Source organism: Acanthaster planci, unplaced genomic scaffold (genome assembly GCF_054643075.1).
Source record: "Acanthaster planci isolate LZ-2023a unplaced genomic scaffold, COTS_SCS Contig30, whole genome shotgun sequence".
NCBI lineage: Eukaryota > Metazoa > Echinodermata > Asteroidea > Valvatida > Acanthasteridae > Acanthaster > Acanthaster planci.
Genome location: NW_028257654.1, coordinates 71,208 through 96,614, shown reverse-complemented (window position 1 = coordinate 96,614; position 25,407 = coordinate 71,208). Strand labels below are relative to the sequence as shown.

The 25,407-nt window shown below is 41.0% G+C and overlaps 1 protein-coding gene and 1 long non-coding RNA gene across 12 annotated transcripts in view; one reads left to right on the top strand and one right to left on the bottom strand.

Moving 5' to 3' along the window:
- Positions 1-24,164, top strand: part of LOC110983333 (uncharacterized) — a 30,929-nt gene extending 6,765 nt beyond the window's left edge. Inside the window, exons 2-14 of one of the 10 annotated variants that reach the window (XM_087131915.1) lie at positions 12,353-12,415; positions 12,529-12,597; positions 12,715-12,777; positions 12,896-12,961; positions 13,081-13,146; positions 13,271-13,336; positions 13,455-13,520; positions 13,633-13,698; positions 13,811-13,879; positions 13,994-14,080; positions 14,197-14,274; positions 14,570-14,677; positions 24,029-24,164. In XM_087131915.1, the coding sequence (XP_086988041.1) occupies positions 12,353-12,415; positions 12,529-12,597; positions 12,715-12,777; positions 12,896-12,961; positions 13,081-13,146; positions 13,271-13,336; positions 13,455-13,520; positions 13,633-13,698; positions 13,811-13,879; positions 13,994-14,080; positions 14,197-14,274; positions 14,570-14,677; positions 24,029-24,129 (968 nt within the window). In that variant the 3' untranslated portion in view covers positions 24,130-24,164. Of the gene's footprint in view, positions 1-12,352; positions 12,416-12,528; positions 12,598-12,714; positions 12,778-12,895; positions 12,962-13,080; positions 13,147-13,270; positions 13,337-13,454; positions 13,521-13,632; positions 13,699-13,810; positions 13,880-13,993; positions 14,081-14,196; positions 14,284-14,569; positions 14,678-15,099; positions 15,928-16,411; positions 17,867-24,028 lie in introns of those variants that run through there. The other 9 variants (XM_087131914.1, XM_087131913.1, XM_022242519.2 and 6 more) reach the window with 9 other exon arrangements.
- LOC110983335 (uncharacterized) lies at positions 8,948-24,095 on the bottom strand. 2 transcript variants are annotated; one of them, XR_015423909.1, is made up of 4 exons: positions 23,111-24,095; positions 12,499-12,582; positions 10,498-12,251; positions 8,948-9,503 (listed from the first exon to the last, which is right to left on the bottom strand). It is a non-coding gene; the product is annotated as an uncharacterized LOC110983335 (long non-coding RNA). The 2 variants fall into 2 exon arrangements; XR_015423908.1 differs by having other exon boundaries at positions 10,498-10,600; positions 23,111-24,005.
- Positions 24,165-25,407: the final 1,243 nt, after the last annotated feature.

Here is a 25,407-nt window from a genome sequence, read left to right as displayed (position 1 = left end):
ACTTGAGATGCTTGGACACATTTTTTCTTTATCTTTTCCTATTTTTTTGTATTTTAGTTTGAAATTTTAGGCATGGAATACACTTGTTCATATTTCGACCATGTGATTTTTATCTTGTGTAAGGCCAGTTTCTTTGTTCTCTATTCCTTGCCACATGGTTGAGGCAGCAGCTCTTAGTTTATGACTAGGGAAGTAGGGATTACACATAGGATTAGAGTGTCCTGCCTTCCAAGAAGAGGCCAGAGTCTTTTGTTTACTACTTCTTAATTATTCATGAGCTGAGTGTCAGTAGCATTACCTACCCTCCTTCCTCCCATGCTAGAAGTTTATGACGGATTTAAGTTTTACCTTAAGTACATGTAGCATGGCTGTGCATTGCTAGGTTATTATATGAAGATGTTTTTTGTTGTTGCGTAACATTTCATTTATAAGTATCCATTTTTTTCTTTCTTTGCAGGTTGTTAAAGCTGTTTGTGTAATCGATTTGTACTTTTCTTGATACTGTGTTGGCTTTAAGGTTACAGTTTGAATATTGTTGGCTTATAGTTGTGGTTTGACTTGGCTTTGAGTTATAGTTTGAAAGTTGGTTTGCTTTTGGTTAGTTCCGTTGGTTTTGGTTTCTGGTCATGGTTTAAATTTTCCTTGGTTTGGCCCTTTTCTTTTGATTTTTGGTCTGGGTCTATAGGTCTTTTGAGTTGGTTTATGGTCATGTGAAGGTTGGTCATTATTTCGGTCCGTTGGTCTAACCGTCGAGGATTCTTTTTAGGAAGATTAATCACTGTATCTGACGCTTTCTCTTTGGAGTTATTTTTTATTTCTTGTTAATCTCTTGCCTTTTTTTTTGAATAAATCTCCTTTTGATTGGTTGTTCCGGAATTGAAGAAATTTTCTCTGTGTTATTTTTTTTACAAAGATCTCGCGCCTGTCTTTACCCGATCCCGGATTGTTTATCTTTTTGTGCTAATCCCCAGCGAAAGATTTTTTTGTATTTTGCAAGCGAGTTTCCCCCAGTGTCTAAAGTTTTCTTAGGTGTGTCATTTTTCCAGGCTACATTTTTTTCTCTCTTTTGGTGGAGAATCCGGGTAGGGACACTGTTTCTTTAGGAACTTAGCTAGATCTTGTCTTGTTTTTTTTTGGTCCATGGTTAAGTCTGGTCAAGCCAACACAGTATTTAGAGGGTACTTTGAAATTGCACAATGGCAGAGACGCCGAGTCCACCGAATCTAACTTTCATGATGCCACCCACACCACCCATGGAGACACCTTACTCAGCGGTGTCATCTACACCATGCCCAGCAGTGCAACCCCCACATCACCAGCTTACGCCACAACAACTCATCGGGTTCGATCCCATCTCCAGAGACACTAACCCAGTGAAGAGTAACTCCCCAAGGACGATCACAACCCACCAAATGAAAGGAGTACCGACATTCACCGGCCGGGAGAAGAGCATGCGGGTAGAAGACTGGATACGAGACATGCGCTACCTACTAGAGGCGAAAGGCAGTATTTCAGAACGGGTCCAATTCCATGAAGTGGTGCGAAACACAGGAGGGAGGGCGCGAGATGTGGTGTTGAATCTCGAGAGTCGCAACCCCTCAGGAGTGACAGCAGAGGCAGCATTTACCGAACTGTTGGAGGAGTTCGGTGAGGACAACCCAGCTTCTTCACCGATGACGCGATTCTATGCCAGAGTCCAGAAATCAGGCGAATCGGCAAGCGAGTACGCTATCGCACTGGAGGCACTGTTGAGGCGTATTGAGGAGAGGGGAAAACAGCAAGGGTACCACAATCTATTTGGCGACAACCGGGACAGCATCCTAACTACACAGTTCATGACGGGTTTACAGGATGACCGATGCAGACAGCGACTTGCACCAATGCGTCCTCGTGACATGAGCTTTAAAGAACTCCGTGCTGAGTTGAGAGTGGTGGCCGAGGAGAAGCACCAACAGGAAGAACGGATGAGACAGCACTATCAGCTGATGGCACACGTACCTACTAAGCCAGACACCCCAAGGAGCTCCACACCGTCCATGGCTGAAAGGCCAGACAACACACAGGAGAACCGAGATGCCAGCGTACAACTTGCCGATATCACCAAGCTCATGGAGAAGCAGGCCATCACACTGAACCAGGTCCTGGAAAATCAGATGCACTTAGGCCAACGTGTCGAGCGGTTGGAAAGAAACGCCCATGTGATGTCGCCAGGGAGACCCGATCAGTCAGGCGTGACCGTCCATCCTGCCCAGAGATATGACAAACCAAGGGTCTGTTTCAACTGCGGTAACCTAGGCCACTTTGCCCGTAGATGCCCACAGCCAAAGCGACAGATGCCTACCTCAGCACCGTTAAACTAGGGAAACCCCCTGATGTAGGGCGATCAGTGGGTTTTTCTACATTGTCTACAAGCCCGCCTCTTTCTATCCCAGAGATACCCTCAAAGGAACCAACACCACCAAGAGATGACCAAGAGAATGGTGAACTAATTGGGCCAGTGAGTGACGTGGAGATCCTAATGTCGGGGAAGAAGTGTTCCGTTCTGCTGGACACTGGGTCTCAGGTGAGCACCATAACCGATGCCTACGTGGCCAACCATCCACAACTACGAACACAAGTGCCCCAGCAAACTAGCGTCACTATCCAGGGAGCAGGAGGGCAGCCCGTGCCCCATAGTGGAGTCATCTTGGTGAATGTTGAAGTCTTGGGACGCGCTGTACCACGTGTACCAATGTTCATCGTCCCAGTTACAGAGTTTCGCGAGAAGATTCCTGGGCTGATAGGAACCAATGTTCTAAGGGCAAGCCGTGACGCTCTCCACACAAGGTATGGGAGAGGGTTTCTTGCTAAGGTGCAACAGATGTCAGAAACGTGGTATTCAGCCATACAGTGTGTTAACTCAGACGGGGTTGACCTGGCGAAGAAGAATGGCAAGTTCGGCAGTCTCAAGTACAGGGGTCGGAAACCGTTTGTGGTGAAGGCTGGAACAGAAGTCGACATCCCCACCGAGGCACCAAGGCACACACGATTAAGGTCATTTGAGGCGCTTGTAGAGGACACTGATAATGCACCATTCAGACAATCCTTGGCAGTCGGCAAAACCTACGTTGAAGTCCGCAATGGAAGAGTTCCGGTACGGGTGTGTAATCTGACCGCCAAGGATGTTGTAGTTAGACGAAATACCAGGTTAGCTGACTTGGTGATGGGCCAAATCATGTCGGCAGAATATGGGTCCGACACAGAGTCGCCAAATCCAGGTACACAGAGTGGACCGATGGCTAGCTGTTTTGAGTCGTCAACCAGTGAAAACTCCCCTGAAGCCTCCGGTGTTGATGTTGACCTGAGCTCTCTTTCAGCTGAGGATAGGCACAGGATGACTCGGCTACTCGAAGAAAATGCTGACATCTTCTCAAAGAACTCCCAAGACCTCGGGTTCACACAGACCATCGAACATGAAATTCCCTTAATTGATCCAACTCCTTTCAGACTTCCCTACCGGCGTATCCCACCCTCCCAGTTCCAAGAAGTACGAAACCACATCGAAGACCTCAAGACAGCCGGAGTGATACAACCAAGCACCAGCCCATTTGCATCCCCCATTGTAATCGTCAGGAAGAAGGACGGGAGCATTCGACTGTGCGTAGACTACCGGGCACTTAATGCCAGAACAGTGAGGGATGCCTACCCACTTCCCAGGATCGATGAAGCGCTAGACGCCCTGTGCCATGCAAAATATTTCTCCTGTCTAGACCTCACTTCAGGGTACCACCAAGTCAAAGTCGCCAGTAAGGACCAACCGAAGACAGCGTTCATTTCACCGATGGGACTGTACGAGTTCAACCGAATGCCATTTGGCCTGACCAACGCCCCTGCTACTTTCCAGAGGTTGATGGCTACTGTTTTCGGCGACATGAATTTTGACAGTGTTCTCCTTTACCTGGATGACATCATTGTCTTTAGTGCCACCGTAGAGGAACACGTAGCCCGACTCTCCAAGGTATTTTCACGGTTGAGAGAACACGGTCTAAAATTGAAGCCGTCTAAGTGCCACCTGCTCCGAAGCAGCGTGAAATATCTCGGCCATGTTGTGTCAGCAGACGGCATCTCTACTGATCCCGAGAAGATTTCAGCGGTGAAGAATTGGCCGGTACCCAAGTCCAAGCGTGATGCTCGGGGTTTTCTGGGGCTCACCGGTTACTACCGGAGGTTCGTCCGAAATTACTCTAAGGTAGCCGCTCCCTTGTTCGCACTAACTGGAGGAAAGCGAGGAAGTAAGGACCCCCCTTTTGAATGGTCACCAGAATGCCAAGCGTCTTTTGAGGCCCTCGTCGAGAAGCTAACATCAGCACCGATACTGGCCTACGCTGACTACAAGCAGCCCTTCGTAATTCAAACGGACGCCTCCCGAGAAGGACTAGGTGCAGTGCTGGCGCAGAAGCAGGGAGACCACGAGCGGGTAATCGGGTATGCCAGTAGAACACTCTCCCCAGCCGAGCAGAAATACCCAATTCACAAGCTCGAATTTAAAGCTTTGCACTGGGCCGTAACTTCCAAGTTCAGAGACTACCTGTACGGGAACAGTGTGACCGCAGTTACGGACAACAACCCTTTGACATATGTTCTTGACAAGGCGAAGTTGGACGCATCTAGCCAGAGGTGGGTGAGTGACTTGGCGGTATTTGATTTGGACATCATCTATCGCCCAGGCAAAAAGAATGCCAATGCAGATTCCTTGTCTCGCATTCCCAGCGCTGAAGTTACACAGATACTGGATGGTACCGACCGGAAGAAAGATGAGGGGAGCACCAAAGGGACAGGCGCTATCAAGGTCAGTAGTAATGTGGTCTCCGTCCAAACCCCAGTGATGACCGTGTCGACAGCCTCCCAGACAGAGTCCTGTAAAGGAAAGGACCAGAGCGTGGATTGTGGATGTGGAACCAGTTGTCTACAAGGCGTCAGTCTTCTCGAGGCTCAACAAGATGATGAGGTTATCAGTCGGGTTGTTGTCCTCAAGCAACAAAGTGTGGCGAAGCCCAGCAAGCGACAACTGTCCAAGGAGTCCAAGGAAGTTCGGCAAGTAGTGAGGGCCTGGGACAGGTTGATTGTTGCAGACGGCATGCTGTGGTACCAGAAGGTTCGTGAGGATGGTCAGGTGTGCCACCGGCAGGTTCTCCCCAGTAAAATGCGACGGGTGGTACTGCGTCATCTGCACGACGATATGGGTCACCTCGGGCTGGAAAAGGTTCTACCCCTTGTAAGCGATCGATACTACTGGCCAGGGTTGTATTCGAAGGTGAAGTGGTACATCAAGAAATGCAAAAGATGCGCATTACGGAAGATGCCGGAGACAAGACGGGCCGAACTTCATCCGATCCAGACAACCCGTCCCATGCAGCTAGTTTGTATCGACTTCTTGAGTCTTGAGCCATCGAAGGGAGGGATAGAGAATATCCTCGTCATCACTGATCATTTCACTCGCTATGCCCAAGCCTTTCCCACCAGGGACCAGCGTGCAACGACTGTGGCCAAAGTCCTGTGGCAGAAATACATCGTCCACTACGGCATACCCGAACGACTTCATTCAGACCAAGGACGGTGCTTTGAGTCGGCAGTGGTGCGGGAGCTCTGTCGCCTCTTGGGGACATCCAAGAGCAGGACCACTCCATACCACCCCCAGGGGAATGGGATGACCGAGCGTTTTAACCGTACCTTGTTGTCCATGCTTGGAACCCTGGAGTCGTCACAGAAGTTGGACTGGGCAATGCATGTACAAACCCTCACACATGCCTACAACAACACCCGGCACGAGTCCACGGGCTTTTCGCCGTACTACCTCATGTTTCTACGTCACCCCAAGCTACCCATAGATGTCTTAATACCTCCCCCAGATGAGTCCACTCCAAATGGTGCCGACCACCACTCTTACGTCAAGCAGCTGGAAGAAAACCTGCGTGAGGCGTACAACACTGTGAATCAGATGACAGAGAGAGCTTGCGCAAAGCAGAAGGCCACTTATGACCAAAAGGTGCGTGAGCAGCCATTGAAGGCTGGTGATAGAGTACTCGTCGCTAACAGAACCCCGAGAGGAAAGTCTAAGCTGAAGGACAAATGGGAAGCTGAACCACACATAGTCGTCAGGAAACTGCCTAACCTGCCAGTGTACATGGTGCGAGACTTGGTCGGTACGCGAACCAGGACAGTCCACAGAAACATGTTGTCAGTCTGCCCATTTGATCTGTCGGAAACTGAGGACAGCGTCGACCCTTCTGATGACGAGGTGCAGGGCCTCATCCCTTCTCCGCCAGGTGTGCGGCAATCGAGTAGCAGTGACCAGTCCGCAGTAGACACTGTGCCTAACTCTCCCTCTTCCACTAGTGAGGATGACGACTGCAGTGCAGATGGGAGAGACGAGATGCAAGAGCAGCCTCCATGGCCGCGTCGAATCATCAGGATGCCAGCAAGATATCTTGTCCCTTCCCCACCAGGCGTGCGGCGACCAAGGGTAAATGACCAGTCGGCAGTCAACACCGAGCCTAATTCTTCCCTTTCCTCTAGTGACGGTGACGACAGCAGTGCAGACGAGAGGGTCAAGACACAAGAACAGCCCCAACGGCCGAGACGAACCATCAGGCTACCAGCAAGATATAGGGACTAATAACTTCCCCTAGTAGTGGAACAGATGTCTCCAACACGATAAACAGTCTTGCCGTTTGCATGATATGATTTTTTTTCTTTACACCATTGCTGAGGACAGCAATGTATTTAATAGGGGGAGAGTGTAGTGGAGACAACTTTAACTTGGGTGATTTTTTTTATTAGTACTTGCAGCCTGTATTAAGATAGGGGTGGCACCCCTTAGTTTACCCAGTTGGAGTTGCAGTGTGTGCCCCCCCTGGTGTTTATTTCAAACTTAAGTCCATGTAGCATAGCTAAAGCTTCAGTAGCAGGTCAGCTGGCAGAGAGTAAACACTCATGTAACCTGGCATCCAAATCTGCCCTTGCTGTATTTAAGAATCGACCTGCAGTGGACTTGGTAAGTTTCTCCCCTTTTCCTTTTTTGTGAACATGATCATGTGCCGCTTTACTTTGTTTTGACATATTAAGGTTTAGCTCTATAGTCAAGTCAGCAGTTTTCCCTTGACAGAGATATATTTTTTTTTAGGCTCTCCTTTTGATCCATTTTTGGAGGTCTGAAGATACTTGCTGACTTTTCCCTAGAGATGCAGAAATAATCTGTAGTTTTGCAAGTGTTTTTTACTTTAATCTGAGGGCGTCATGTAACTTTTCATGTTTTTGCTGAGGCTTATCTTTTGAAACAGAGTGTATTGTTTTTTTAGTATCCGTGAAAAGTTTCCGCTCCTTTTTCAGTTGTTGATTATCCCAGGCACTTGTAACTTTTGGAGTTCATGGTTATTGGAAGTGTTCCTATTACATGTATTGCTTGTGGTTTTCCTTTTTTTTCTTTTTATCTTTTTGCTGGAAGTGCCATGAAGTTGTTCTTTATATAAGGTTGTTTTGTTTAGTAGACTAAGTTTTTTTTAGCTTCGGAAGTCAGATGATTGGAGTATGTAGGATCGAGAAGTTGGAAACTTTGTGCTGTTTAATACTTGAGATGCTTGGACACATTTTTTCTTTATCTTTTCCTATTTTTTTGTATTTTAGTTGGAAATTTTAGACATGGAATACATTTGTTCATATTTCGACCATGTGATTTTTATCTTGTGTAAGGCCAGTTTCTTTGTTCTCTATTCCTTGCCACATGGTTGAGGCAGCAGCTCTTAGTTTATGACTAGGGAAGTAGGGATTACACATAGGATTAGAGTGTCCTGCCTTCCAAGAAGAGGCCAGAGTCTTTTGTTTATTACTTCTTAATTATTCATGAGCTGAGTGTCAGTAGCATTACCTACCCTCCTTCCTCCCATGCTAGAAGTTTATGATGGATTTAAGTTTTACCTTAAGTACATGTAGCATGGCTGTGCATTGCTAGGTTATTATATGAAGATGTTTTTGTTGTTGCGTAACATTTCATTGATAAGTATCCATTTTTTTCTTTCTTTGCAGGTTGTTAAAGCTGTTTGTGTAATCGATTTGTACTTTTCTTGATACTGTGTTGGCTTTAAGGTTACAGTTTGAATATTGTTGGCTTATAGTTGTGGTTTGACTTGGCTTTGAGTTATAGTTTGAAAGTTGGTTTGCTTTTGGTTAGTTCCGTTGGTTTTGGTTTCTGGTCATGGTTTAAATTTTCCTTGGTTTGGCCCTTTTCTTTTGATTTTTGGTCTGGGTCTATAGGTCTTTTGAGTTGGTTTATGGTCATGTGAAGGTTGGTCATTATTTTGGTCCGTTGGTCTAACCGTCGAGGATTCTTTTTAGGAAGATTAATCACTGTATCTGACGCTTTCTCTTTGGAGTTATTTTTTATTTCTTGTTAATCTCTTGCCTTTTTTTTTGAATAAATCTCCTTTTGATTGGTTGTTCCGGAATTGAAGAAATTTTCTCTGTGTTATTTTTTTTACAAAGATCTCGCGCCTGTCTTTACCCGATCCCGGATTGTTTATCTTTTTGTGCTAATCCCCAGCGAAAGATTTTTTTGTATTTTGCAAGCGAGTTTCCCCCAGTGTCTAAAGTTTTCTTAGGTGTGTCATTTTTCCAGGCTACAATTGCACAATCACAAGGCTTTACAAGATGAGGTACAATAGTTAAACATGTGAAATAAGGCCAAGTGTGATTGCAGCACCCAAAATTATAAAATGGCAGCCAGCTTTTACAGCATGACAAGAAATTTGCAGATTACCAGGCTACTGTTTGTCCGTAGATTCCATGATGTTGGGTATAGCCCAAGGCTCTTGCATTTGTGATGAGCAGTGTACGTGCATATCCTCTGGGAATGGCATACATGATACAGGAATTTGAAAACTTTTTTATATACAGGTAGGGTCATTTCTGTGTTGGTGCTCCACATTGTCTCTGCAGACAGTGACAAAATTTGTAGAATGGCATGCATGCATGTCTATAGCTGTATGAGCAGTCATACAGCTGTATGTGAGATCTTCAAGTGTTCCCACATCTACTGATACAGCGCTGATCAATCCAGGCTTGGATTTGTTACCGGCATTTCAGGTACAACTATAGCACATGTAGCACTTTCGAGAGTTGTTAACTTCTGTGCTGATGAGGATCGATGTTTAAGTAAATCTTTTCAACTCTCAATCATCAGTGTACATTGTACCTGTATCATTGAAGCTTGCTACATGTACATCGTAGGGGTGGTGGTGTAACTTTGCCACTTCATCAGGACTTGGAGACTTTTGCAAAATTGATGCGATCTTCCTCTGAAAAGTTCCCATGCTGACCTTGAGGGGGATACAGCCCTTAAGTTATGGTGATGTACATGACGTACATGTGCATGTTCGATCCTCATGCTAGCGCTGTTCGGATTGTTGCTGCAATTACACTGACTGGGCCAGGGCTCGCTTGAACTCTCAGTGTGGTTTGATCTCTGTGGCCTGGAGAAGGATTATACACACATGGTACGTGTTCACATGTAGGTGCCATTTACACAGAACGTCTTTTATATTGTCATCTCTTTCCAGTGCTCTCATCTCGCTTTGAGTTACTCTGTGATATTGTTTAATAATGACTTAATTGAGCTCATGCATGTCTGTCTGTGGCATCACATAATATTATATCATGATATTGTACATGACGCGGATGGCGGGGAATTTTAATTAAGAATTTTAATTTTTTTAAAATGCTGTAAAACAGAAAGACTTTTCTTTTGTTTAAAACGGTTTTTGGGGTCTATCAGGCAATATGCAACTTTATCTAGGCTGGTTTCCTGATGTTTCACTTCACATTCATGTCATGGCTGGGAAATTGAAAACCATATTGTACAAAGGTAGAAATTGGAAATTCCTCCTTTTTTGTCAAAGTCCAAGTTGTATGCCTGGTCTCCTTTCTTTCTGAGAGAAATATATATATCTCCCAAACATGTGCCAAACCTCTCCCACTTGCTTCTGCATCAGTACATTCTTGCTTTATCTCCTTTTCGCTGTTGCAAAGTTGCATTTCACAATTCCATTAACAGCAATGAACCAGTTAAAAGCACACACATGCAGGTATATCTATCCAGTAACTGCTGCATACGTCATGTACATGGCATACAGTATTTCTTGTTATTTCAGCATATTTTTACATGTATTTGATCACCTCCACAGTGAAGGGACCCTCCTCATTTTACCCTCAAATATTTGTTCTGTCCAGTTTCTCCAAATGTGTTTCTACCAATGAAAAAACAGTGTGGGCAGTGTTGCTTACAAGAAAGCCCTTTTGCCATGTTTGAACCAATAGACTATGGCTATTGTGTGCAGCAATTATGAGCAAGCACAGGAACATCAACTGCTGAGCATTTTACATCAGGCCTAGTGTTATTTAAGCTGTGATTACAACGACAAATTTCTGAATATCGTGGGAATTACAATGCATGAAATTAACACTTACCAAGATGATTTGTATGTATCATGCCTGTAGGCCTACTCAGCTTGCCATGTCACAAAAGGCCTACACATGCACATGCACTAGTTCACAAATATGTATGGTGCTCCTAAAAGACCATTGACAAAGGAAATATTTGGATACTATTACTAAAATGGCCATGGCTGAATGTGTCATTATAGCATGCAAGATGTACTGAGCTTTGGGAAAGCCTGCTTGTCTGACCTGTCTAAATGGGAATTTAGATGTGGTCATGTAGTCTCTGAAATATCCCTTGATTCCCCATTTTGCTTTGCCATATGGCTATTATTACTGTGTCTATCAATATTCATACATATATAATAGCTATTTACCCGAAATTTCATAGATGATTAATATTTTCATCATTTAGTTCTAGTAACTGCTTAATTATGACTAATACCATGGACATAGGCTAGGTCTATTATCTCTGTGTCTCTGCTATTTCAGCGAAGCCACAGACCTAGCTCTACAATAGATTCGGATGCAGCTGGTCCCCTTGTCTACATTATTTTAATGTCTTCCTATTATTTCTACCCAACCGAGGCTCCACTACAGTCTCCATGTAGAAGTAAATCCCACAATGACACACCCTTGAATGAACGTGGTTGTTCAAAATCACCCAAAGTTTATTCCGAAAATTAGTCTATAAGAGACAGCGTCTCTGAAAGGGATAGAGCCATCACTTCTTATCCAAAAATTGAACTATCCACAAGCTTCTTTCTTTGAATGTCTTAATAGTTGAGGCAAAGTAAGATTGTGTTCACTATGACCACTCATTTTGGGGGGTTTCCTTAAGTATAATAAAAGTTTTACTGAAACATATCCCCCTACTATTTTAAACTTAAAGATTTAAAGCTCGTCCATGTCATCAAGTTTGTGATGTCATCTAAGGCAGAGCTTTAACATCGCAGCTGGTTTGTGCACAAAACGTAAGAATTTGTTTCTTTCTTAAAAGGAAAACTCCACCAATGAGTTAGACTTTCCAATACCTTTTTTAAGGTGACGACCATTTCCTTTGGCAAGATTTGTTTTTTTTTAATTTTGTAATGCTTAATGTTTCTGTGAGACACTTTTCCTGTTACGAGTTCAAGTTACAAAACATCACCTTCACAATTCATAGTTTAAGATACGACATTTTTTGAAAATTTAATTTTTACATCAGATCTTACAATTAACTTATATTATTTAAACTGTCAAACATGGATTTGAAATGCTGAAATTTCAAAATATTGATTGCTCAAAAAAACGTCTAGTGAGGCCTAGGTATCATGCACTACACCTAGAGCACAAAACCAAAATTTGCGGACCCACACCATACAGGTTTCACGCTATGCTTTCACAATCACATGCATTGGACTCCCCACACAGAGAGTGTTCTGGGAATCCCCCCCCCCGTAGAATCATCTTCCTACGTGTTTGAATACTCTCTTGCATTAGTCTTCAAAGTCTCTGTTCGATCTAAGACTCGCATGGAAAGCATTAACCCATCATGATCGTGCTGATCATTATTCTTCAGAAGTAACACGTCAGAAGAACCGTGGTCACAAGGAGTATCCCCTGACTTCCTGTCCTGGGAGATCAGATGGTATGCGTGTGAATCATATAATGGAAAACATTTTTTCCCCGGAAGTTTGTTTCAAGGTAGATCTGTATAGAGTGGAAAACCTTCACCCAAACTTTCTTCACAGAATTGACTCCTCAGGAGTGCCATCATAAGGAGTATCCCCTGAACTCTTCCCCTGACAGATCAGAAAGTATATGTGTGAATCATAATCTCACTGGAAGTTTTTCAAGGTAGATCTCTATATATTCATGAATGTGTTGTTTTTATTCTTTACAGAAGTGACCCCTTGGAAGCGCCGCAAGGAGCGTCACCCGACTTCCTTCCCTCAGAGATCAAAAGGTATACAAGTGACTTGAATGGAAATAATCTTTCACTGGATGTGTATTTTAAGCTCGATCATATGTACAGTGGAAAATATTTACCCATGACTGTGTTGATTTAATTCCTTACAGGAGTGATTCCGCAGAAATGCAGTCGCCATGCCAAGGAGCACCTAACTTCCTCCCCTGAGAGATTAAAAGGTATATGTGAGAATCATATTATAATGGAAACTAATTTTTCATGAAAAGTTTGTTGAAGGTAAATCTGTATACGGGGGCAAACACAACCCCAAGATTGTGCTGATTTATTCTTTACAGAAGTGACTCCTCGGAAGCGCAGTCACAAGCATCCCCTGGCTTCCTCCCCTGAGAGCTCAAAAGGTATACATGTGAATCATATAATGGAAACTAATGTTGCACTGGAAATTAATTTCAAGGTTGAGCATATATGTACATTGTAACGCATTTACCCATGATTGTGCTCATTTCAATTATACAGAATTGACCCCTCAGAAGCGTCGTCGCAAGGAGCATCCCCTGGCTTCCTTTCCTGAGAGCTCCAAAGGTACATGTATACGTGTGAATCATGTAATGGAAAGTACACTTTCATTGGAAGTTTAATTAAAGGTAGATGTGTATCCAGTGGAAAACATTAACCCATGATCTCACTGATTTATTTTTTAGAATTGACCACTCGGAAGCGTTGTCGCAAGGAGCATCCCCTGGCTTCCTCCCCTGGGAGCTCCAAAGGTATACGTGTGAATTATATAAGGGAAAATAGTCTTTCATCCAAAGTTTGTTTAAACGCAAATGTAGATGTGTATACAGTGGAAACATTAACCTACATGTATGATCTCGCTGATTTATTCTTTAGAATTGACCCCTCGGAAGCGCCCTTGCAAGGAGCATCCCCCGACGACTTCTCCTGAGCCCTCCAAAGGTATACGTGTAGATTATATAAGGAAAAAATAGTCTGTATCGGAAGTTTGTTTAAAGGTACATGTAGACATGTATACAGTGAAAACATTAACCCATAATTTCGCTGATGTATTCTTTAGAATTGGCCCGTCGGAAGCGCCGTTGCAAGGAGCATCCCCCAACTTCTTCTCCTGAGCACTTCAAAGGTATACATGTGAATTATATGAGGGAAAATAGTCTTTCATTAAAGTTTGTTTAAAGGTAGATCTGTATACAGTGGTAACATTAACCCCATGATGTTGCTGATTTATTCTTTAGAATTGACCCCTCGGAAGCGCCGTTGCAAGGAGCATCCCCCGACTTCTTCTCCTGAGCGCTCCAAAGGTATACGTGTGAATTTTATAAGGGAAAAAGTCTTTCATCGGAAGTTTCCTTTAAGGTAGATCTGTATACAGTGGAAACCATTAAGCCATGATCTCACTGATTTATTCTTTAGAAGAAACCCCTCAGAAGTGTTGTCGTCGAAAGGGACATTACCTGACTTCCTCCCCTGGGAGCTCGGAAGGTATATGTGTAAATCATATTATGGAAACTATTTTTCACTGGAAGTTTGTCTAAAAGTATATCTGCATACAGCAGAAAATATTTATTCATGATTGTGCCGATTTATCCTTTACAGAAATGACCCCTCGGAAGGCACGTCTTCTGAAGCTAATAAGGGAACTTAAGGCACAGTGTCAGACTTCCTCCCCTTCAAAATCCAGAGGTACATGTTTGGCACTTTTGATGGAAGACAGATTACTTTTAGCTTGATGTTTTGCGGCATAGTAACATCAGTGAACAATATAAAGCATTTTTGATGCACTATTTTATTCTTGGTAGAAGTGACACCTCACAAGCATTGTCCCAAAGTAGATCAACATCGCAAGGGCAGTCACCTGCATTTCTCTCATGATCAAAGTGAGAAAGGTAGATTGTTTCTCTTTGTTGTTTTAAGTTTTTAATTTGGGTCATCCAACTGGCCTAAGAGCTACATGTAGCTACCAGTACCCTAAATACAGGGCTATAAAAAGCCTCAGAAAACAATCTGTCGTTTATTCCAATAAACTGGGTCACTAAAAAAATTAGTGGTTAGAGTTACTTAACTTCTCTGTTGGCAGTAAATTTGAAACTGCATGAAAAACAGTGGCCCTATTAAAATACATGCTGAACTTCTGATGGCTGATTCCAGAACAGTATTCATTTGTTTTTACAGCAAGAACCTACTTCCAGTGGAATCAGAAGGATTTTGCCTATGTTCAACAGGAATTCAAGTCATATATAATGGATACTACATTTAGTGGGGCAAAGGGACCTCTGCCAGGTAAGAAAACCACACGTTCGTTGTATGTCATATGTTATCCATGATGATATCACCATGATGACATTCTTTACTTCATATGATGGTCAGTACATAGGGGCGGATCCAGGATTATCCAAAGGAGGGGTCATGAATTGTAGTAGTAATGGTAAATGCCTGCAAGTGTGGCACAAAGCCACACAAAGCATGGGGCCACTGGGCCTGCTCAATGAGGAATTTTAGGGTGGGGTTTCTTGACTAGGGTTTGCTGATTTAAATCATCGTAATTCAAATAACCAATTTAAATCACAGTTTAAATCAAATGATTTTCTTTTGAAAAAATCATTGATTTGAATCAACATATTTAATTTTTGGGGGAAAAGGGCAAACATGTTTCAATTTTTGAATTCCTTTATACTGATTGGAAATTTTTGCCGGTTTTGCAGTTTAATTCAACGAATACCCCCTCTGCAAGCCTTCCAGTTCCTGGTATTAAAGAAGTTTGAATGCACATCTGTTACACAAAATCTGGGTTGGCAAGACTTTTTGTTCAATTCAACCCACTTGATTTGATTTATTTCAGTTTTTTGTATTCAGTAAGTGAATTTGATGCAAAGGATTTATAATGATTTAATTTTACTTCATTTGAGTTTGACATGGTAAAGTATCAGTGTACAGTGTACATGTACATCTACCTTTTACATGTATATACATGTACAGGCACACATGGATTTTATTGAGATTAGAAATTTTAGTCCTGCAGTGTAACTAAAACCACTAAATAATCCTTAATAAATGCCCCTAATAAAATGATTTTTAATCAAGTCAAAGTCATTGCTCTGTGGAGCTGGATCGAAAAATAGAAAAAAGTAGGAACAAAACCAGACTGCTTTTTGCCACATAGAGCAAGCATTTCGTACCTACATAGCATGTAAAATAAATACATGTACATGTACCTGTTGTTCATGGTAGGTTTCTCATCATTAGTCACTTGATGCATGTATAAGTACCCTAGTAAGAAATTTTGTTGGACTCTGCCCAAACTAGAATTTCAGTTTAAAAACCTGGTATGCACTTTATCCTTGGTACATGTACTTGTCTCTGAAGGAAGTGTTTTCTCTGCAGGTACATGCACTGCTAGGTGCTATACTCCATACATTTCACCAAGGCTAAGACGTGGTTTGTGATTTAATCAAATTACTTGATTTAAATTCTTGAATTCAAATCCATTTTTAAAAAATTTTGTAACAATATAAATAAATAAAAGAAAACTATTACATGTGCAGCTAATTTGCTTGCTTAATTGAGCCAACTTGTCTCCAGTTTTATAAAACTACAAAAACTCATTCGAATAAAAAAGTCAGATTTTTAATTTTTTTCTTAAATAAAAAAAATCAACAATTCAGTTCTTGGCGCACTGTGGTACAATTTCAGGCAGTATGGACCCTCTTTTTCCTTCTCCCTCCCTCTGTTTTCTTCTTTTTTAATATTCATTTATTTGGGGAGGGGTTGACAAGGGGACATGCCCCCTGGATTTGCTCCTGGTGCACATCAAAAGTTTGCACTTACTCTCATTTGAACAAGCTTTTAAAGTGGGGTGAAGAACAAAAACCAGAATGAAAGAGATAACAAGGAAATATGACAGATTCCAAGTTTGATTTAACTCAGTTGGTAATTAGACCCAACAACTGCAGTGACTGTTTTTAAGTTGCATTTCACAGAAGTAGCCAAGTACTTTACTTAATTTTCATTCACTAGGTTCGAAGCAGATAGCGCATTTCCTCAAGAAGTTTCCACATGTGCTAAGTGACTTCAGAGGAACTTGGAAAGAGAAGAAACTTCTTGTGAAAACGAAAGTATTCAATGAGAGATCAAAAGCACGGAGAATGGCTGCAGAAAAGAGAGATGCAGAAAGGATTGCCATTGTCTAAGACTTGAAGTTGTGCTGAGTTGATAAGTTTGCTCTTAAACCACCCAAGTTACATGTAAATCACATGCTTAAAATCACATGATTTATATCAAATGATCTCGTGGCAAATCACTTTTTAAATCGATATTTTGCATTCTTTTAAAAAGGCTGAAAAATCATTTTGTTTTTCAATTTCTACCAGTTACTGATTCACAGAGTTACCTAGGTTTTGCAATTATATGTCAATCTGATTTAAATGATAAATCATAGACGGCTCCAAAACCTGAAACTGAGTTTACCCTATTGTACATGCTGTGCTCTTTAGAAATCCAGGACATTTCTTTTTAAAAAGAAGTGGTGTGTCCCACAAAATCAAGTCAAAAATACACATTTTCAACATAGTCCAATGTGGCTGCCAATTTTCCTGTCAAACTTAAGAAATAGTATATTTACCCAAACTTAATGCAGATATAATTGGTGACTCCATCTCAGATTTGCTAATTCTCAGTCTATCATTAGCACAGACTTATTGTCTTGCTCTATGTGGAAATCAGGCTTGACAAAATCTTGGGAAAAAAATCCAACATGACTGCCATATTCTTTCAAAAAGTATTTACAAATCTTTTTTCTACAATTAGTGATGATTTCGTGATTTAGTAGAAATTAAGCCAAGCGAAAGAAGAGCCTGCTGGAGGCAGTATTTTGTGTGCAGCACTGATTTTAAATATTTGTATAATTTTTCTCACAAAACTCCTGCAAACAGTGTACTTTACCATTGGTTAATCTACAAGTAGTAACAATAAGCCACTTGCGAGTTAAATTTGAATAAAATTTGGTACACACAGTTCTTTAAATTCACGTGAACATAACTCACGAGGTATAGCAGCAGTGGTTTTAGTATGGAGAATTCCAATTGTTATGTTCATGTGAATTTAAAGAACTCAGTGTACCAGATTTTATTCAAGTTTAACTTGCAAAAGGCTTATTTACCACATAAATCTCACGTGCGATAGCCATGTGTACAGAGTTCAGCATCTGAGCTTATATACAGTGTACATGTACATTGCCCCCGAATTGCCTCCATATTCCCCAACAATGGCATTATAACATCATGACTACAGTCATTTCTTCCATGGTAATATCAGGACCATGACTTGAAATAAAGACTTTATTTTGGTTCTGCTCTCTGCTCTGGCTTGCTCGTTGCTGAGGTAGCAAAGCATGAGTAAATTGTGTGTACACAGAATAAGACCACGTTAACTGTGAATGTTTGGATATAAAAAAAGAGAGTCAGATACTGAAAATACTGTTTAACAGTTGGTGGTCATCTATTTTTTCAGTGTTGTTGTCATTTGGACTGTACGTGCTACTAAAAAAACTTCGGACTGAACAGAATTTTCATTGATCAGTGTTGCCCGCAGTGAATTTGGTACAAGTCAGAAGTGCAACAAATCGTTTGTTTAAGCCAAAATTTCAGGCTTTAATTCATAGGAACAGAGAGGTCATGATGGGAGGATCTAGGAACAGCATGGGAATACATGCCTCATTTGGGAGTTTTTATAAAGTATAAACGAAGTGTTCATCCTGTAGCAGGGATGTAGGCTGGGGGTGTGGATGCAACCCACCCCCACCAGCAGAAGGGAGTTCTGCTTGAGGCTTTTATATTTTTAATTGTAAACCAAACAGCATTATACGTACATTGTATTACAGTGAAAGTGCATGGGGTTTTGATACACGATGACCAAAAGGAAAAATAGGAAATACATCTATCTGGGGCAATCTGCTTTTCATGTGCGGACTTGCCTTGGCCTTGTTTAAATGCTGGAAGTTGGAGTTCTGTTATCTTGAAAATTCTGCCCCCCATCCCAAACCCGTGTAGGGGAGTTCACATGCACGCACAGGGTGGTCATCCTTGTGAGGAATTTGATAGACACAGGGTGGTCATTCTAAGAGGGGCAGTTTTGTTAACGAACACGGTGGTCATTCTAAGGGGGGGATTTTGTAAACAAACGGGGGTCATTTTTAAAGAGGGAATAAGGAATTCTGTATACAAACAGTGTGGTCATCTAAAGGTGGAATTTTCATACACAAAAAAGGTGGACATCCTAAGGGAGAGTTTCTAAATACAAACAGGGTGGTCATATTCCAATAGGAAATTTTGTATACAAACACGATGGTCATCCTAAGGGGGAATTTTCATACACAAAAAAGTGGTCATCCTAAGGGAGAGTTTCTAAATACAAACAGAGTGGTCTTATTCCAATGGGGAATTTTGTATACAAACACGATGGTCATTCTAAGGGGGAATTTTCAAACACAAAAAAGTGGTCATCCTAAGGGAGAGTTTCTAAATACAAACAGGGTGGTCATATTCCAATAGGGAATTTTGTATACAAACAGGGTGGTCATACTAAGGGGGAATTTTTATACACAAAAAACTTGAGTGGTCATCCTAAGGGAGAGTTTCTAAATACAAACAGGGTGGTCATATTCCAATAGGGAATTCTGTATACAAACAGGGTGGTCATACTAAGGGGAAATTTTTATACAGAAACAAGGCGGTCATCCTAAGAAAGAGTTTCTAAATACAAACAGGAAGGTCATATTCCAATAGGGAATTTGTTGTATACAAATAGGGTGGTCATCCTTAAGGGGAATTTTCGTACATACACAAGTTGTCATCCTAAGGGAGAGTTTCTAAATACAAACAGGGTGGTCATATTCCAATAGGGAATTCTGTACACAAGTGGTGGTCATTCTGAGGGGGAATTTTTATACAGAAACAAGGCGGTCATCCTAAGAAAGAGTTTCTAAATACAAACAGGATGGTCATATTCCAATAGGGAATTTGTTGCATACAAACAGGGTGGTCATCCTTAGGGGGAATTTTATATACAAACAGTGGTAGTCATTTTAAAGGTCAATTTTTTGGAATACAAACAGGGTGGTCACCCTAAGAGGGAATTTTTATACAGAAACAAGGTGGTCATCCTAAGGGGGAATGTTTGTATACAAACAGTGGTGTTGGTGGGGGGGGGTCATATTCAAAGGGGAAATTTTTGTATCCAAACATGATGGTCACCCTAAGCGGGAATTTTTATACAGAAAAAAGGTGGTCATCATAAGGGAGAGTTTATAAATACCAACGAGGTAGTCATATTTCAATGGGAAATCTCAGATACAAACAGGGTGGTCATCTAAAGGGGGAATTTTCATACACAAAAAGGTGGTCATCCTAAGGGAGAGTTTCTAAATACAAACAGGGTGGTCATATTCCAATAGGGAATTTTGTATACAAACACGATGGTCATCCTAAGGGGGAATTTTCATACACAAAAAAGTGGTCATCCTAAGGGAAAGTTTCTAAATACAAACAGGGTGGTCATATTCCAATAGGGAATTTTGTATACAAACAGGGTGGTCATACTAAGGGGGAATTTTTATACACAAAAAACTTGAGTGGTCATCCTAAGGGAGAGTTTCTAAATACAAACAGGGTGGTCATATTCCAATAGGGAATTTTGTATACAAACAGGGTGGTCATTCTAAGGGGGAATTTTCATACACAAAAAAGTGGTCATCCTAAGGGAGAGTTTCTAAATACAAACAGGGTGGTCATATTCCAATAGGGAATTCTGTATACAAACAGGGTGGTCATACTAAGGGGGAATTTTTATACACAAAAAACTTGAGTGGTCATCCTAAGGGAGAGTTTCTAAATACAAACAGGGTGGTCATATTCCAATAGGGAATTTTGTATACAAACAGGGTGGTCATTCTAAGGGGGAATTTTCATACACAAAAAAGTGGTCATCCTAAGGGAGAGTTTCTAAATACAAACAGGGTGGTCATATTCCAATAGGGAATTCTGTATACAAACAGGGTGGTCATACTAAGGGGAAATTTTTATACAGAAACAAGGCGGTCATCCTAAGAAAGAGTTTCTAAATACAAACAGGAAGGTCATATTCCAATAGGGAATTTGTTGTATACAAATAGGGTGGTCATCCTTAGGGGGAATTTTCGTACATACACAAGTTGTCATCCTAAGGGAGAGTTTCTAAATACAAACAGGGTGGTCATATTCCAATAGGGAATTCTGTACACAAGTGGTGGTCATTCTGAGGGGGAATTTTTATACAGAAACAAGGCGGTCATCCTAAGAAAGAGTTTCTAAATACAAACAGGATGGTCATATTCCAATAGGGAATTTGTTGCATACAAACAGGATGGTCATCCTTAGGGGGAATTTTATATACAAACAGTGGTAGTCATTTTAAAGGTCAATTTTTTGGAATATAAACAGGGTGGTCACCCTAAGAGGGAATTTTTATACAGAAACAAGGTGGTCATCCTAAGGGGGAATGTTTGTATACAAACAGTGGTGTTGGTGGGGGGGGGGGTCATATTCAAAGGGGAAATTTTTGTATCCAAACATGATGGTCACCCTAAGCGGGAATTTTTATACAGAAAAAAGGTGGTCATCATAAGGGAGAGTTTCTAAATACCAACGAGGTAGTCATATTTCAATGGGAAATCTCGTATACAAACAGGGTGGTCATCTAAAGGGGGAATTTTCATACACAAAATGGTGGTCATCCTAAGGGAGAGTTTCTAAATACAAACAGGGTGGTCATATTCCAATAGGGAATTTTGTATACAAACACGATGGTCATCCTAAGGGGGAATTTTCAAACACAAAAAAGTGGTCATCCTAAGGGAGAGTTTCTAAATACAAACAGGGTGGTCATATTCCAATAGGGAATTTTGTATACAAACAGGGTGGTCATACTAAGGGGGAATTTTTATACACAAAAAACTTGTGTGGTCATCCTAAGGGAGAGTTTCTAAATACAAACAGGGTGGTCATATCCCAATAGGGAATTTTGTATACAAACAGGGTGGTCATTCTAAGGGGGAATTTTCATACACAAAAAACTTGAGTGGTCATCCTAAGGGAGAGTTTCTAAATACAAACAGGGTGGTCATATTCCAATACGGAATTCTGTACACAAACAAGGTGGTCATTCTGAGGGGGAATTTTTATACAGAAACAAGGCGGTCATCCTAAGAAAGAGTTTCTAAATACAAACAGGATGGTCATATTCCAATAGGGAATTTGTTGCATACAAACAGGGTGGTCATCCTTAGGGGGAATTTTATATACAAACAGTGGTAGTCATTTTAAAGGTCAATTTTTTGGAATACAAACAGGGTGGTCACCCTAAGAGGGAATTTTTATACAGAAACAAGGTGGTCATCCTAAGGGGGAATGTTTGTATACAAACAGTGGTGTTGGTGGGGGGTCGTATTCAAAGGGGAAATTTTTGTATCCAAACATGGTGGTCACCGTAAGCGGGAATTTTTATACAGAAAAAAGGTGGTCATCATAAGGGAGAGTTTCTAAATACCAACGAGGTAGTCATATTTCAATGGGAAATCTCGTATACAAACAGGGTGGTCATCTAAAGGGGGAATTTTCATACACAAAAAAGGTGGTCATCCTAAGGGAGAGTTTCTAAATACAAACAGGGTGGTCTTATTCCAATGGGGAATTTGGTATACAAACACGATGGTCATTCCAAGGGGGAATTTTCATACACAAAAAAGGTGGTCATCCTAGGGGAGAGTTTTTAAATACAAACAGGGTGGTCTTATTCCAATGGGGAATCATGTATACAAACAGGCTGGTCATCCTTAGGGGGAATTTTCATACACAAAAAAGGTGGACATCCTAAGGGAGAGTTTCTAAATACAAAGAGGGTGGTCATACTAAGGGGGAGTTTTTATATACAAACAGGGTGGTCATCCGAAGGGGGAAGTTTTAATATGAGCATGCTGGTCATCCTAATGGAGAACTTTGGTATACAAACAGGATGCTCATCCTAAGGGGGAGTTTTACATACAAAAAAGGTGGTCATCCAAAGGGGGAGTTATACTCACAGGGTGGTAATCCTAACGGGGAATTTTTTGTATAAAGAAGTTGGTTATCCAAACGGGGAACATTTATGTGTAAGGTCACAATACTGGTCAACTTTCATGATGCAAAAAATGAACTTCAATTTATCAGATGATGTAACCATTTTCAAGCTATGTTTGCTTGAGATTATAGTTGTACATGTATTTGAGAGATAAATAAAGATAAATAATTCAGTGTAAATGCGAGTCTTTAATTTTTATTCACGTTGAAGAGCAAATTTTAGTTCAAAATGGCGCCCAAAAATGGGACATTGCTTGAACAAAATTTAATGAACTCAACTACTTTATTTATAGCTCACGTATTTTATCACAATGGTCATATTTTTGAGTAAAGCAATGAAGTAATATTTTGGCCCTTTACAAAAAAAAAATAAATAAATCCACGCTCCAAAATGGCAGCTGAACCTGCGTTAACGTTCGTTTCACATCGTGTCCACCAGTACCACACCTACCATGACGAAAAGGGCCAGAATCATCATTTACAAGCCTCACCCTTACCTGTAAAAGCCATTTTTATTCGAAATGAGCTTAATAAACATCGTGTAAAATGTGTGACAGACCATAATTACCCTCGAGGATGAGAAAACATCAACACATCGATCGCTATAATTTTCGTGTCCACTTTGTAACTAACGGAAAATGTCCACATGTTTTAACTGGTGATCAACGCAGTCTGACTAGTGGTCGTACACGTGCAATGGTACCCTGCATGGATGACCTAAAGGTCAATTGTTTTAGGCTCGATTACGTCTTTTCCGGATTCCGAGATAAAGCTACTTTAAGCACCGGGTGATTTTTGGGCTTTGTAGCGGACCGCTTGGATGGTTTCGTGTGAATCGTGTCCATGTTTAACGAACGGAAGAAAAAAAATAGTAAACATCTGAAGTCCCTCTTGAAATTGCAAAACGACAAATAATTTACACTTTTTAAGCTAAAGTCCATCACAAAAATGAACAAACTTAAAGAATAGCCTTGCCAAGTTTACGAAATCATCAGTGTTTCACGTTGGTTACACACCGGCACTTTCGACTTCGCCCCATTCGTATTAAAATTCGCCCCATTTGTCATCCAATAGTATGAAGGCGAGTTCGCAGTGAATTAAAATTAAATGGAGCGAAGTTGATGTAACACGTAGGCAAGTGATGTTTACACAGATAGGGGAACTTGCCTTTGTGGAACCCCTGGGGTCTTGTTAGAGTTTTTTTTATGTTTCTACAAATCAAGCCACTGCCGACTATCCATTAAAATCTTCCCTTTTACAATGCCATCTGACCTCTTTTCACAAAAAAATACAGAAAATAAAATCTATTTAAGCTGATACAAACCTTTTGGCTGCTCTTTTTCCGGATATTGGCTGCTCTTTTCCTGATTGTTGGAGGGAAAGCTCTCGCGCGCAGCAACTTTCTCCGTTCGTTACAAAGAGACGCGAAAGCGGCGCTGCCGGTTATGTTCTATTTAAATTTTATTTTTCTTCTATCTTATTTCAGAAGCCAGAAAGGAGAAAAAGATTCAATGGTTGGATCAGATGATGCAAACCTTCCTGAAAACGCCAGCTCACTGCAGGGGATATAGTTGTAGTCGCATTTGAGGGTGCATGGTATCCAGGTGCCATCAAGCGCATCATTAGTGATGAACTGGCAGTTATATACTGCATGGATCGTCCAAATAAAAATAAGCAAAGTTTTGTTTGGGAAAAAGATCTGACCGTTAACAGGAAATTCATTCTGTGTGTTGTTAATCCAAGTTCACTTATTCTAGATCCATCTTTGCGTTACTTTCACTTGGACAGCAAAGAAGTACATGTAGGTAAAATTAATGCACTATACAGTGTCTATACTAATAAGTATTTTTAAACGTTTATTGCCAAAAGTAGTTTTGTCTAAGTATGTCATCAGAGGTTTGTCTAAGGTCTGTAGTCAAAAGTTCATCAGTTTTTCAGCAAAGATAAGTCACCCAGGTGGCACGAACTGAATAAATTCAATGAAATTCATTTAATGAGATGTGCCATGTTCTTCAGATGGGATCGTCAGTGTATAGCCTCCACAATGAAATACAGTTTTTAAGAAACAAGATTAGAATGAAAAATAAAATAGTCATTGACTCAATTTACTTGTTCCTCAGAATTGTTTAATGTTGTAAATGGTGCACATTTAAATATACATACATGTACTTAAGTTAACAATGTCAAAAGATTTCAACTTCTGTGAAGCTCACGTGCAACCTTCTTGCATGCATATAGGGCATCTAAAAATAGGATGAAGTGGCTTATCAGATATGTAGATCACAGAGATGCTCCCAAGAAATGAAAAAGCATGTGCATGTATTAACACCTGCACATAGTAACATAGGCAATTTTCTGAAGGTGAGGCAACTACCTTGAGGGCTCCAGTAAAGCGAGTCATAATAAACTGGTCACATGAAATGTTAGCTTTGATTCAAAATTTTTGGTGTCCGTGTCATTTTTGTAACTAACGTTAAACTACAGGACAAAGATCTTTGAAATTGAGGGTATCTGTTCTTTGGTTGTCAATGATAATGTCCTCTTTGAAGTACTTGCAAGCTTCACAACCAGCTGTTTTCCTCAAGTCATCAAACTGCAAATCATTTAAAATTGTGTGTGAAAAAGTACACTTGTTAACGTTAGTTACGGTGTCCACCTTATTAAGATATCGTAAAATTAGTAACAACATTTTTTTTAAAGATGACTTTCAGAAAGGAGGAAAAGCTTAACCACAACAATACAACTCCACATTGTTTTTCTTTGACTTTTATTATTGCATGGTTGACTGCAAAGTGGACACCGTAACCAACGTTAACTTATGAGGCCCCCCTCTACAGAAAGCACTGCATGGAAGAAATCTTCTTG